Source organism: Balaenoptera physalus (genome assembly GCF_965194825.1).
Source record: "Balaenoptera physalus genome assembly, chromosome: 2".
Classification (NCBI taxonomy): Eukaryota; Metazoa; Chordata; class Mammalia; order Artiodactyla; family Balaenopteridae; genus Balaenoptera; species Balaenoptera physalus.
The window spans coordinates 78698935-78713750 of record NC_138883.1 but is presented as its reverse complement, the minus strand read 5'-3'; the positions used below and the strand labels follow the sequence as shown (position 1 = coordinate 78713750).

Genomic DNA, 14816 nt, shown 5'->3' with positions numbered 1-14816 from the left:
CTTGCCTGAGACGCTAATGAAATTCAAAATAACCTTTTAGAATTTGACCCAAATTGTCAAGCAAATCTATCTAAATTTATATTTTAAATTACTAGAAATAACAAATCTTTAAGGAAAGAATAATATCAACATTAGAGGGTATTCTCTGAGTTTTGGAGGAAGGAATATGCGGGCAGACTCAAGCACTGAAGACAGTTTTGCGGGTCAGTTGTTAGGGTGCCACATTCAAGCTTGGGGCAGAATAGACCCACACTGCACCCCATTCAGAGCGACCAGGCAGCGTGAATTTGTGTGAGGAATTTAAAGTCGTCAGAGGTTTGCTCTACCAAGGTCTCCCTGATAGCAGTACATCTGTTTTATTTCAAAGCTATTTCCTGCTTCTATATTCACTACCTAGGAATCAACCCTTTCTCAGAATTAGTAAGTATTTACTTACATAAAGACTAAAAATCTGTAGATATAAACATCATGTTTATCTGACATCAAAACAGGTTTTTACTATAGACTGGGTATGCATTTCAGATGTTTATGGTATTTCTAAGAGTAAGTGGATATAGAAAATATTTATAAATTCTGAGATATTTGTTGTCTGGTTCAAAGAGTTTTTTTAAACTTTACTTTTAAACTTTTAAAAATGCATCAGTGTCCTTTTATATCCACGGGGGTAGGTGAAATGTTGAACTGGAAGACTAATTCAGTAAGAAGTCATAGGAAATTAACTGTACAAATTACCTGAATTAGTGGATTTTCTGAGAGATTAATCATTAATCAATAATAAAAGATATTTATTTAAAAAAGAAAACTACCCACATGTCATTCCCATTTTTTGTTAGTTGAAAGCTGCAATACAGAGTAAAGGATTATGAAGGTGCAAACCTTGGAGATGTGGTAATTGGAGAGTCGGGAAAGCTGAGTTTTAGACTTGATTTAATATTCCTGCTTTTATTTTTTCTTATAAAAAATAGAGATAATGTTACCAATCTCATGGGGATATTTGATCAAATGATATACAAACATACTTAACAAAGTTAAAGTGTCTGGACATGTGCAGTAACTCCAAGAACTATTTTCACTTTGTTCTTACAAGTAAATAAATTAATAATATTAATTTGATTATTATGAGCAACAAACAATACAATTATACATAGAACTTAATAGACTGCTTGGCATTATTCTAAAATCACTAAAAATTTGGTATAGGATTTTGAAAATCATCAAGCCCAGGACATATAATAGATGTTTTGTTTTTAGAAAATCAAATTTCATATGAAGCATAAACAATTTAGTGTATTTCAGTCAAATTTCCATTCAGCACAAAGGCGGTAAGTTGTAATGGCTTCTCCATTTTTCCAAGCACAAAATGAAGATAACAGTGAAACAACATTAATGTAAAATTCAGAATTGAATAAAACCTCAGTATGTGTGAATAATAAATATTAAACCCCAGCATGGTCTTTTGAGCCTAGAACCAATAGACAATATTTGTCCGGTTGATTTAGCATGCACTGAAACAAAAAGCTGGAAACCAAAGAGCATCCATGGAAGAAAAGGTGCTAGGAAGGACCAAAAGGCCATGGATGAATTTTGCAGGCCCCCTCTTCACTGCATAAAATTGCTGTAGATGGTAATGGATTTGGGGAACAGAGCTAGGGTATGTACAGAGTTCTGGATTCTAACCTCCTCAAGGTACTTATTCTTGGACCTCCAGGTACTTTACTCATCCCCAGTCTTTTTTTTTTTTAAAGATTTTTTCTTTGATGTGGACCATTTTTAAAGCCTTTATTGAATTTGTTACAATATTGCTTCTGTTTTCTGTTTTGGTTTTTTGGCCACGGAAACGTGTGGGATCTTAGCTCACCAACCAGGAATTGAACCCGCACCCCCTGCATTGGAAGGGGGAGTCTTTAACTACTGGACCGCCAGGGAAGTCCCTCAATCCCCCGTCTTGACGAAAGAAATTTAAATACTTATATTCATTGTATGGTTTTCTATTTCAATTCTTGTGTTTGAACAAAATTCAAATGTTCAAAGTTGCCCTATAAATCTTTTACAGAAGGTATTCTGGATCTACCTGGATACATTTCCGCAACGTGCAGGGAGTATGGTTTCTCTTCCGGCAAAAGGAATCTTACTCGATAGTTGGTGTGGAAGTTTAGAAGTAGCTCTCAGAACTAATATTCCTAGAGGTCTTCACGTGGTTTTGGTTTATCACTTTAACAAAAATTTCTATCTTGTATTAAATATCCCCATAGGTGTCCTGCTCAATGAAAAGGCTTCTGAAAGCACTCATGATTTGCCTAATCATTGCCATCATTAAAAGCTCTTAAGGCCTCTTCAACTTTTGTTTGTCTCTCCTATTGCCCCAGTGCCTCTTTTCTCTTCAAGCTAAAAGACTTCTAAAAAGCTGGAAGGTGGCAAAGTTGAAGGTGTGCTATTGAGAACGAAAGACAGAAATGGCGAGGCGATCTGGCACATTGTTTGGATAACTGCTTGAGAAAAGGTTAATTACTTACACAGGGGTCGATAGAGGAAGAGGGTCTCTGGGAGATGTGTATGTGGAATGCGTGGGCGGAAGGCCCCAGCATCTGAGTTGAGCTCTGGGGAGTCCTGGCCAGGCGACCTCCACCTGCTGGAGGAGGGACGGGGCGGGGCTAAGATGAGGAGGGAGGTGACGCACCAGCGACCCAGATCTCCCCGCTTCGCGCCCGACCCCCACCGAGGCCCAGACCGCAGCAGGCTCCTCCGGCTGCCGCTCGGTGAGTGCTGCGCTGAGGCCGGCTCGACCTCCTGACGCCCACCCAGACCAACGGGCTCTTCACGATCGGGAGTGGGGGAGGGCGTCGTGCTGAAATCCTTGAGCTGGAGGCTGGGGGCAGACAAAGGATGGGTGCGGGAATCGGAGGTTCGGCTCTAAATGAGAGGGAAAGAGTACCGAGGAAGGAGAAAAAATCAGAACGCTGTTGGCTGGGGGTGTAAATGAAACAAAGACATCCCGCATTCAGAGCGGAGGAGGGAAAGATGGAGGTGGCCGGAGAGGCTGGTGTCTGCCTCTGGCCTTGTTCGTCAGATTTTGCAGGCTTTGCTGTCTCAGCTCTTTGTAGTACAGGGTTTTACATCTGAGTGGCTTTTTAGAAAGCCTTTCCTTTACAGAAGTAGATATTGGGGATTATGAATATTTCAGTTTCAGGGAAGAAATGCATGCCGCCACCACCTTCTCTCCCCACCCCCGCGCGCTCCCATAGAAGGATGGTCAAAAGAGGGTTTGCATGGCCACTGCCTGCAGTCTCCGCCCTAAGGTTCAGCAGCTGCAGAGGGAACTTGCGTGAATATTTGTTCTCTTGTTCTGCAGGCTTCTGGTTGCGTGGAAGCCAACATTCAGGACAGGTTGACTCCCCAGACTAGGTTTCTTCAGTCTCCTTCACCTGTTCTGTTTTCTCTCTCATCACCCTTCGATTCCCCAAATACGAACCTCCGGAACAGTAAGGCAATATTGCCAACATAATAATAGCAATCTGGGGGGCTCTGTGTCTGGCATTGTTTTCAGTCCTCTTACGTGTGCCCTCACACTTACCTCACAGTAACCCTATAAGACGGATGCTTTTCTCATCCCTTTTTGCAGAGAAGGAAGTTGAGGCATTTGCCCAAGTTCACCCTGCTAGCATGTGGTGCAGCAAGCATCCTTCATCTTCCTTCCCAGAATAGAGGGCAGGCCTGAGTTGTGTGTATTGAGGTTCCCTTGTACCACTCCTAAGCTTTCTGTGCTTCTTTACCATTTGTGTCTTCCAACTCCTTCCCCTGAGCCTTTTCTTCACCAGCACTAGAAAAGTCAAGATGTCACTCTCCCTCTCCCTTTCTCAAAATTGAGGCAAATTTTTGTTGTTGTTTGTTTTTGTTTGTTTAAGGGAGGGAGAGAGTGGTGGGGTAGGCGTACATAACGCAGAGCTTCCAGGGAGCTGTAAGGACAATAAAAAATGTCAGAAGTGCCATTATAGTCTAGTGTCCCCAAGAATGTGAGGACAGAGGGAATTGGCTGCTATCTCAGACAGACTATTCTGTTTCTTTAATACCTTCTCACAGCTGATGTCCTGGCTAGGGTGGACACATAAGGCCTAAGCAAATCCTTAAGAATTTTTCATTGCAGTCCCTTCCTGGGCGGTCCTTGAATCACTCCCTGGAGTGATTACATGATTGCATCATCACAATTGCCAGTTGTGGCCAATCGATATATGTTTGGTCTTTTTTCTGCAGGTTAAAAATGGTTGCCAGGATGGTTTCTACCATGCTGTCTGGCCTAGTGTTTTGGCTGACATTTGGATGGACTCCAACAGCTGCTTATAGCCCGAGAACCCCTGACCGGGTCTCAGAAACAGATATCCAGAGGCTGCTCCATGGTGTGATGGAGCAGCTGGGCATTGCCAGGCCACGGGTAGAGTATCCAGCTCACCAGGCCATGAACCTTGTGGGCCCACAGAGCATCGAAGGTATTTACTGTGTTCTGCCAGTTTGCAGTTTCCATTAGCAGTAAAATAATTAATGCATATTGAAGAAACTCTACTTCCTCCTTCTGTTTTCCCTTTCTTCTTATACTACACAGTATATAGATACATACATACACATGAGAATACAAATCCTGTGAGAACAGGGACCTTATCTAATTCACAGCTGTAGCCCTAGCATCTAGCACAAAATCTGGTACATTAATATTTAGTAAGTGAATGAAGGAGCATCTAGCATTATCCCTAAAAAAAGATTAGAACCCAGACCCCATGTCTTCTCCCAAACTGATCTTTGGGAAATTGTGTCCCCAGCTGGCTGTCTCTGAGCCACTGCCAGCCAGTATTTGTAAAAGATCTTCAAAATATAGGCCCTAAAGGATCTGATTTGATTCTTAGGGATGATGTCAGATAAACCCAAGGGAGCCAAAAGAGGTACTGATATTAAGAGTTTATGTCAATAACTTTAAAAAAAATTGTTTTTAATATAACAGATGTTAATTTAACTGTTTTAGGGTGGTAAGACCATTTCCCACCTGAATTCTTCTAAGTTTCTGGCAATATGATTGTAATCGTTTTATTAGAAAGTGATACTTCTTTTGTTTAGTGATTTTCTTATAGAGAGAATTGGAATCTCGCTCTTATGAGGTGGTGATGAGCAACTCTTAAGAGCAAGTGCCTTATTTCCATACCTTGCTTTGTGTCCCTCTGATTCTGAATGCTGTCTTTCTCCACCGAGGTGGAGCCCTAAATCAGTAGCATGGTTAATTTAGTCTGAACACAAAGGAGCACTTCAAGTGTTTGCCCACGGGAGTGGGTCCTAAGGAAAAACATGAATTCTTTCTCTGAGTTTTGTCAAAACACACACCCAGCAAATACTATTTCCTGTGCATTGATTTTGTATAATTTTGCCTGAGTCTATAATTTCCTAAAACAGCTATCTGCTTTGGGGGTCCTGGGAATGCCATGGATATTGTTGATATATGATTCTCATTTCTGTCTTGTTACCCATAGTTTTAAACCATTGAGTAAAACTAACTCTGTGGAGTTGTTGTCTATTTAGGCTGACATTTGATTTCAGGAATGGATTAACACAGATGATTTGAATCAGAAGCATGCAAATCTAGCACAGGGCTTGAGGCAGAACAAATCAGACAGAGCTTCACGCCACCCCTTCTGAGGTGAATCTAAATCCTTTCCAGCATCTGCTGCCAACTCTGGCTTCAAGTACACCTACCCATTTCAGACCAGCTCTTTCAAGATAGTAAATATCTGCCCTTTTAACCAGTAAAAGTGCTTGATTAGTCACCCAGCTGTTGTCATGGAGACGGCTTTCCAGGTTTCCATTAATACTGGAGGCCTGATCATCTGTGTGGAAAAGAAACAGCAACTCCCTGGGCATCAACAGCCTATGTGTATCCACAGCCTCCTTTCCTTCACTCAGTAGCCAGCTATTCAGTACCCGCTCTGTGCCGGCCACCGTGCAGGAGACTGAGGCAGCTCTGCCCTAAAAGATTCTCAGTCTGGGGGGTGGGAGCCAGGAGAGGTTATTACAGTGCATCATGGCCAGTGTTTTGATAGATGGACAGGCAAGCTGCTGCCATGGAAGTAAAGAACAGAGTAATTTATTCTGCTTGGGAGTGGATGGGGGTGTCTGTAAGGAAATGCTGTTTTGAAGAAGCAACATTTGACCTGGGTCTTGAAGTTTGAATAGGAATTCATCCGGGAATGTCAAGTGAAAAGGCATTGGAGGTGTGAAAGAGTACGGATTAGAACAATTCAGAATTAAAAACTCTGCTTTCATTATTACCCTTGGGGTAATATGACGTCATAGCCATGCTGGGTCTCCTCTAACAGTGTCTGTGGAAGGGATGAATATCGGCTTGTGTTTTGGTTTCCTATGACCACACATTTAGCAGCTTAACACAATACCCATTGATCAGCTCACAGTGTCCTGTGGTCAGGAGTCAGGCATGGGTTAGCTGGGCCCTCTGCTCAGTCTCATCAGGCTGAAATCACAGTGCTGACAGGAGATGCAGTCTTGGCTGGAGCTTGGGGTCCTCTTCCAGACTCATCTAGGTTGTTGGCAGAATTCAGTTTTTTGCTGTTGTGGGATCAAGGTCCCCTTTCTCTTGCTGGCTGTCAGCAGGGTCCCTTTCAGCTCTCAGAGGCCACTTTCAGGTTGGTTGTAAGCCACTGGCCCTCTCACAACATGGCAGCTTACTTCCTCAAATCCGGAGGGAGAATATCCCTTTAGTCTGCTAATCATAATACAATATAATTATAGGAGGGACTATCTCATTACTTTTGTCATTTATCAAGGGAGTGATAGCCCACAGGTCCTACCCACACTCAAAGGCAGAGGATTATGCAGGGCGTGTACACCGGTAGGTGGGAATCTTGGGGGTCATCTTAGAATTCCGCCTATGACAGCTTGGGTGCAAGCTAACAGGGAAACAAAATAAGAAGCCTGGGATTTTTCCCTGTCCTGGACTTTGGCATTTAATTTATTGGGTGGTCTAATATCTTCTCATGTGAGTGTAGGATTGTTTCAACTCATCCGTTTATTTGCATTGTCTCTGCTGACATTCATTCATGCTAATTCCCAGGTGTCTGACAGATACATGGGGTATCTTCCATATCCCTTCAACATTTATTTTAGTATTTTGTTATGAAGGACCAAGTTAGAAAGTTTTTCTTTCTAATTTTTATAGAAACAATACTATATATATATATATATATATACACATATATTGTGGTGTGAATTTTAATGCACATTTAACATAATCTGTTCCCAAAGATATCTGGATTTAACCGGCAGCTCCATCATTTATCAGTAACGTGACCTTGAGTGAATTACTTCTTGAAGCTTCCGTTTAGCTTGGGGGTAGGATTTAAATTTATTCACCTGCAAGCAGATAATATTCCAGTTCAGAGAAACAAAAATAAAGTTTTAGCTTACTCCAACTATTCTACCGTGAAATCATTTCTAAAGGAATCATCATTGTCATTTTAGGTGACAATTACTGGACTCTTCAATTCTTTGCATGCAGGGCTGTTCATTGTCTAATAAGTGGCACATGGAAGACAATTTCCTCTTATTGTGTCTACTCTGATTAATTAATTGTATAATCCTTAGATTAATCTCACTATTGAAGATGTATATAAGCTCTCAAACATAACATTATAAACTCTCCTTTTAAAATAGGATGTAATATCAGTGTAAATTACTATTAGGTCACTGGGGTCATATATCCCACTAAAAAAATATTTCCTCCTTTGATCCCATATCCCTTCGAGTTACTCTACCAATTTTCTTTCACAGCAACCTTTCCACACATGCTAATGTACTTCCTCACCTCCTGTTCTCTCCTAGTCCATTGTAGTCCACTGTTCTCATCACTCATTTGTCAAGTCAACAAGCATTTTTGGAATGCCAGGCACTGTTTTAGGTACTGAAGAAATGAACATGAACCTGAAAGATTGGCAGGACAGGGGAGATAGAGTCATTACATAAAGAAATAAGTAAAATATGTAATAAGTCAAATGGTCATAAGTGCTATAAAAATATAAAGCAGAAGAGGGGGATGGAGGAAACAAAATAGGGGCAGGGGACTCCTCACTGGGAAGACAGGCAAAAATAAGAGTTGAGAGAGTCAGCTGTGTGATCCATGACCTTCCAGATGGAGAGGGCTGCAAATGCGAAAGCCATAAGGTTAGAGCAAGGAGGCTAGTGTGGCTGGAGCCCAGGACTCAGGAGCGCAGGAAGACATGAGACTGGGGTAAGGGCAGGAAGGGGAGGTGGGAGGTGGTGTGTGGGGACAGATCGTGTCACAGGGTCTTACAGTCCTACAGCGACTTTGGCTTTTTCTTTGAGCGTGTATCTGAGGCCATTGGAGACTTTGGACAGTGATGTGATCAGCCTTCCTTTGAAAAGGACCACTCCAACTGCTGTCTTGAAAATACTCTGTAGGGAGGGAGGACTGCAATGGGGGAGATGAGTTAGGAGACTAAGGTAATAATCCAGGTGAGGGGTGTACTAGCATGGCAGCTAGAGAAGTGGCGAGGCATGGTCGGAGGATGGGTATATTTGAAGTTGGAGCCAATAGGATTTGCCGGTGGGTTGGAGGTAGGAACTGAAAAACAGTGAGGAGCCAGGGATGATGCCAGAATATTGGCATGATATCCTGGAAAGGAACTTTCTTTGTTTTTTTTGTTTCTTATTTTTGGCTGCGTTGGGTCTTCGTTGCTGTGCGCGGGCTTTCTCTAGTTGCGGCGAGCGGGTGCTACTCTTCGTTGCGGTGTGCAGGCTTCTCATTGCGGTGGCTTCTCTTGTTGCAGAGTACGGGCTCTAGGCGCACGGGCTTCAGTAGTTCTGGTGTGTGGGCTCAGTAGTTGTGGCACGCGGGCTCAGTAGTTGTGGCTCGCGGGCTCTAGAGAACAGGCTCAGTAGTTGCAGCGCACAGGCTTAGTTGCTCTGCAGCATGTGGGATCTTCCTGGACCAGGGCTCGAACCTGTGCCCCCTGCATCGGCAGGCGGATTCTTAACCACTGCGCCACCAGGGAAGCCCTGCACGTGTTAATGTTGGATGCCTTTTAGGCTGTGCTTGTGAAGGCCAACAACTTCCTTGCCCGTTTCACCTGCACTCTGCCTTCATCCCTCCCAACCTCCCTGCAGCCCCACACCCACACCAGTGTCTTCCCTCCTCCAGGCTCTCACCTGTTCTTTCCACTCTGCGTACACCTGTCCTCCTCTGCAGGGCTCAGCTTCAAAGTCATCCGCTCAGAGAGGCCTACCCGGCTTCTCTGAGTAGCCCCCCCTTCTCTGCCACAGTGCCCTTTTGTTTTTTTAAAACTCTATAGCATTTTAAAAATTTATAATGAATGTTTGTTTCCTTGCTTATTTATTGTCTGTCTCCCCACTGGAACGGCAGTTCCATGAGGCAATATCTATTTTATTTACTGCTTTATACCCAGACACATAGTAGGCACTTGGTAAATATTTGAATAATGAATGTATATTTGAATAAATATTTAAAAAGTAAGTATATCTGGCAGCAATAAGTATATAAATTCTATTTGACTTCTGGATCTTTTGAGACTTTATTCCTTTCAGTTCAAGGAAAATATTCCATTTCTGTTCTATGTTTTAAAAAATCTACCTAGAAGTTTTTGCCAGGAACTCAGTGATAACGTGCTTGGCAAAAGGTCTATTTACTTTGACGATGACTGATCACCAGGGTGCAAGGTTTGAACCTTCTGTACATGGGCCTATTGAGAAATGGGAAAGGCTTTTTGCAGTTATGGAATGAAACCAGCAGGGGGCCAACTAGACTTGAGGCAATAGATTCCTGAAACCTGGTACCCAGCCTCCTGGTTGTTAAGTCACCGGTTGTTAAGCCAGCCTCCTGGTTGACCTGCTCTAAGTGGTCCCTGGGGAGGAAGCATTTGCCCAAAACATCCTAAGAGGTTGGAGGTTATTTTTCACTTCTCCGTAGGTACCTTAAACATGACTTGGTAGGAGCATCTTTCAAATGTGTAAATTCTTTTTTTTCTTTTTTCGAAACTTCATAAATAAATGTATTCCTTTAATTACAATTGTAAAGATTTTTTATGATGTTATAAACATTGTGAGGATTAATCATACTTTGCCCCCAAATTAACTGATTTTACATAGCCTTGCCTATAGTATAGAGAAAATAATCATGGAGTTTAAAAATTTGTATGAGAAACATCTTCTAGCATGAGAATTGCTAACCATTAAGTAATTAATGGAGAGTTGTGGTTTGTGCTCATCTTCTGTCTGGGGAAAAAGAGAGACTATTATTAAAGGATGGCCATCAAATGTGTAAATTCTTAACCCAAAGCAAAACAAAAATACAAAGTAAAGACAAACAGGCACCAACTTCTTTTATAGAGAAGAAAACACACTTTGATGGTAAGGAAAAGCCGGGTTGAGTCTTTTTTTTTTTTAAATACATCTTTATTGGAGTATAATTGCTTTACAATGGTGTGTTAGTTTCTGCTGTATCACAAAGTGAATCAGCTATACATATACATATATCCCCATATCCCCTCCCTCTTGAGCCTCCCTCCCACCCTCCCTATCCCACCCCTCTAGGTGGTGACGGGTTGAGTCTTAACCATACTATTTACTAGCTGTGTGTGATCTCAGCGACTGTTCTGAAACCTGGTTTTCTCATAAAGTGGGGCTTCAGCCCGCTCTCACAAGTGGGTTCCGTTAGTAACTGAATGTAGACCTGCCTCCTCTCACTTTGTGGATATCAGGAACACGCTTCCAGTCTTTAATGGCTTTCCCTGATATTATTTTGGATGACTCACCCAGTTAGCAGTACAGTTCAGCTGCGTTTCAGTGCACCTTGTATGTCAGCAGTGCCCACCTCCCTCCAAGCTCAAAGTGGCTCATTGGTCCCTATGACATAGCTAAATGGCTACTGCTGTTATATTATCCCCAGAAACAAATAAAGCCACCAGCTGTCCAAGGGATTGATTCAGAGAGCCATTAGCTATGGGATAGAGATGCGTGGGAATCAGAAGTGGCTCTGCCAGCTGACACTAATGTTAGCTTTTGATGAATCCAACCAGAAAACGTGCTTCAGTCTTCAGAATAGCAGCCTCAGGTAAAAGAGGGTCTCCTCAATACCACTGGTTCATTTTCCCCACCATTCTAGACCACGTGATAACCTCAGATACCAAGCCACTGGGAAATTTGTAAATACTGGCACTTGATGGATCCCGATTAAATTTAAACCAGTATTGCCAAACCTAAAAATATCAAAATTCCTTTTTATAACACTAAATTTTGGGCTTCATCTTTCTTATTTTAAAATAAAGAGAACCAAGATTATTTTCTTAATAAATATCAGGGGGAGAGTCTTTGTAAGATAAGGTCTATTTGAAGGGGCAGATCCTAAGGAGTCTCTACTTGGCCAACCTTTGGTCGCGTAAAGGAGCCGCAGTGCCTCCACTTGGCCACGGGGTGGCAATAGTTGCTTCCCATTTGAAGGTTGGAGGGAAGAGTGTTAACATTGAACAACCGACCTGGGCCTCTCAAAGTTTCAGGCTAGCCTCTCTCTGCATTTGGAGGAAGGGGTGGGGCTGACTCTTGACCCAGGTATCCTGACTAAAATCTCTTTCTAGGTTATCCTCATCCTGGGAGAGCCAATGAGAGCAATGGGCTTGAAGGGTTGTCTTTGAGTGGACCGGGGCCTCCAGTTTGGCCCATGTCTTTTGGGGTTCCGTTGAGACCACCCTGAACTCAAATCCTTAAAATTTCCCTGGATGATTTCCAGTTTTTTGTCTTAGGCAATTGCACGGGATAGTGATAAGAAATTGAAAAGGAATAGGGGGAGGTCGGGTTTTTTTCTGGTGGGGGGGGGAGGATAAGGAGATGAAAATGATGACTTCGTTGTGTTTAAGGTGCCCTGGGACATCAAGGTGCAGGTGTCCAGAAGGCACTCAGATGTATCTGACACAGGAGAGCTGTCTGGGTTAAAGGAAGGGGTTTGGGAGTCATCCCCATATTAGTGGCAGCTGATGCCACAGAAATGGATGAGATTACCTGGGTGAGTATCAAGTAAGAAGAGCAGACACCTGAGAAAAGGCCCGGACGACTCAGTCTGCAGGGCCAGGTAGAAGGATCTGTGAAGGAAACCAAGAAAGATTGGGCATTAAGGAGGACCAGAAAGGTGCAGTGTAAACAAGGAAAGAGTGTTTCAGGAAGGGGCAGTGGTCACCTTTGTCAAAATCAGCAGAGAGGTTGTGTGAAATAAGGACATTGGGTGTAAAGTGTACACTGAGTGTAGCAACACTGAAGTTCCCGGGGGTCTCTGGGCAGAACGGGTTCTGCGGAGTAGTGGGGCCAGAAACCACAGTGCAGGAAACAGGAGAGAAGACACGATGTAAACATCTGTTCCAGAATGTCGGGTAGTGGGGAGAAGACTGAGTAACAGTTGTGGAAGGATGGGGGGCTGGTGATGTAGAGATGAGGAAGGTTTTTGTGTAGGTGGTCGTTTTAGAGATTTGAACTTGTTGAAGTGCTAATTGGCAAGACCCCATAGAGAGTTAAAGATGTGGGATGAAGAGCAGATGACTGAGGGGTGAACATTCCTGAGGAGGTGGGAGGAGATGAAACCGGGAGCTCAGATGGAGGCCTGGATTTAGGTCTTTCCTCAGCTGGGAAAAAAGGGAAGAGGCAGGAGTATGTCGGGATGCCGTGAAGTTCATGCTTGCCCCTCACAATTGCTTCCTTGATTCAGGCAAGGAGAGCAGGTATTCTTTGCCACATTTTACAGATGTGGAAGCAGAAGGTCAGAGAAGTGACTTGTCCAGGGATGCAGCTAGTATTTGAATGTGTTTCAGAGCCTGAGCTGGACCCTGGTGTACCCTTCTTCTGTTCTGTTCTGTCCAACAGAGCATGCTGCCTCTTACGCTAGTTGATTAATGGTGTGGTTGAGGACAGGCTTGATCTTGGACCAAACTGGGGAAATAGGTTTATCTTTAAGGATGATCCTTGTTCCTGGGCTCATTATTGATCTTTCTTTGAATTTGCTGCTCTATATAGAACGCCTGTGAATTGGCATTTATGATGAGGTGCTGCTTGCCTTCCTCACCAGACTGTAAGATCTGCAGGAGCAGACACAATGTCTGCCCTGCTTTTTGTGTCTGCAGGGCCTAGACAGGGCCAGGCACATAACAGATGCTCACAAAATATCTTTTGAAAGAACCTCTCAGTGTATTTGCTCTTTGGAAACAACATTGACCTCTGAGATGCCAGCAGGTGAAACTAGTGTTAGATCAGTCAAGATCATCCAGCCTGTAACTATAGTTCAAGCATTTTATTTTATTTTTATTTTTTATTTCTTTGGCCGCACCACGTGGCTTGTGGGATCTTAGTTCCCCAGCCAGAGACTGAACCCCTGCCCTCTGCAGTGGACGCACGGGACCGCCAGGAAGTCCCTATTTCGAGGATTTTAACCCTAATAATTCAAAATTCACTGGCTCTTCTCCCACCTGCTCACGTAGGACCTCAGCTCCTGCAAAGTGCCCTAAACCCACGTGTGATTCTGACCACAGTGCATTGGCCCCTACCATGGAGCACTTACCCATGTTTCCCTTCTTCCTCTCCTTGTCCCCTTCAGCTGTGCACCACCTCATCCTCCAGACTCCCGCCACTGAGCTGTTACAACCTCAGGGAGCCTGTCGTAAAGTGTTGGGTGGCGAGGGCAGGGGGAGACCCGTCAGTGTACCTTGTGCCCCTAAACCCTGGAGAGTTTTAGGAAAACAGAGCTTTCCATTTTATTTCTCACTGTTCCCAGCAACACCCAGCCCCCCACCTTGCTCTCCATAGATCACAGGAGAGGTTGCACAGGGAGAGAAACCTAACTAGGCATCGGGCACCGTAGGGGTTAACAATCCCTCCCCCACCCCGCCCACTAACCACAAAGGCAGGACTTACCCCTGCCTCAGGGTCTGCGGGCCAGACTCCTCCCTCCTTCCTTTCGTTTGAGCTTTTCCCCAGGAGGCATCTCAGTTCCTCGTGCAAATAGCTTCTGGCTGGTGTCCTCCCAGACACAGCTGTCCTATCTGAAGCCCAGAGCAGGTTCAAGCTGGGACCTCGTCACCTGAGACTTGCCATCTGGAGACAGGGCACGGCAACAGCGGCGTTCTGAGTCACCACAGGACATGATTTCCACAGATAATGGACAAAGCAGATCACACACATATGGGAAATGGAATAGTGGTAACAAAATCTTATATAATACTTTATGGTTTGCAAAACTACTTTCCCAAACCCTGTCTCGTTTGATATAACCTTTCTAACGGTGACAAAAAAGTGTCAAGTTGCCCACAATCGCACAGCTTGAGCTTTTCGATCTAGTTGGCAAGCCAGCTGTGTTAGGTTTGACTGAATTTCTCCAACCAGCTGTCTTCCATCCCCGTAGACTTGGCTAATCCTGTGATATTTAGCTGAGAAGCTGTAATGACGCTGGGAGTCGTGGTAAACCACAGGCGGATTGGGGCAGATGGTGTTTCAGGGACGTGAAGCTTCAGAAAGCAAATTTTCCGACAAACTGCCCTCTTGCAACAAATTGGTGCAAATACCTTGGGCACCACGGTTCGTAAAGAAAGCTGTGGAAGCCAGCTGGGAGGGTTTAGCAGACCACAGCTTGGCACCACGATTAAAACTAAGTGTGACTTTTACCCGCGGTGTGCCATGGGACTGGAGTGGCAGAAGGGGCACGTGGTGTGGATGGTGGGGGAGGTGATGATCGTGTGGCGTAGCAGGAAAAGCACCGAGGC

At 44.0% G+C, this 14816-nt stretch overlaps 1 protein-coding gene across 3 annotated transcripts in view; it reads left to right on the top strand.

Moving 5' to 3' along the window:
- Window positions 1-2545: 2545 nt before the first annotated feature.
- Window positions 2546-14816, top strand: part of SCG5 (secretogranin V) — a 53805-nt gene continuing 41534 nt past the window's right edge. For 2 of the 3 annotated variants that reach the window (XM_082452547.1, XM_082452546.1), the window contains exons 1-2: window positions 2638-2756; window positions 4249-4481. In XM_082452547.1, coding sequence (XP_082308673.1) covers window positions 4256-4481 — 226 coding nt within the window. In that variant the 5' untranslated portion in view covers window positions 2638-2756; window positions 4249-4255. Of the gene's footprint in view, window positions 2757-4248; window positions 4482-14816 lie in introns of all 3 variants that reach the window. The other variant, XM_082452548.1, reaches the window with a different exon arrangement.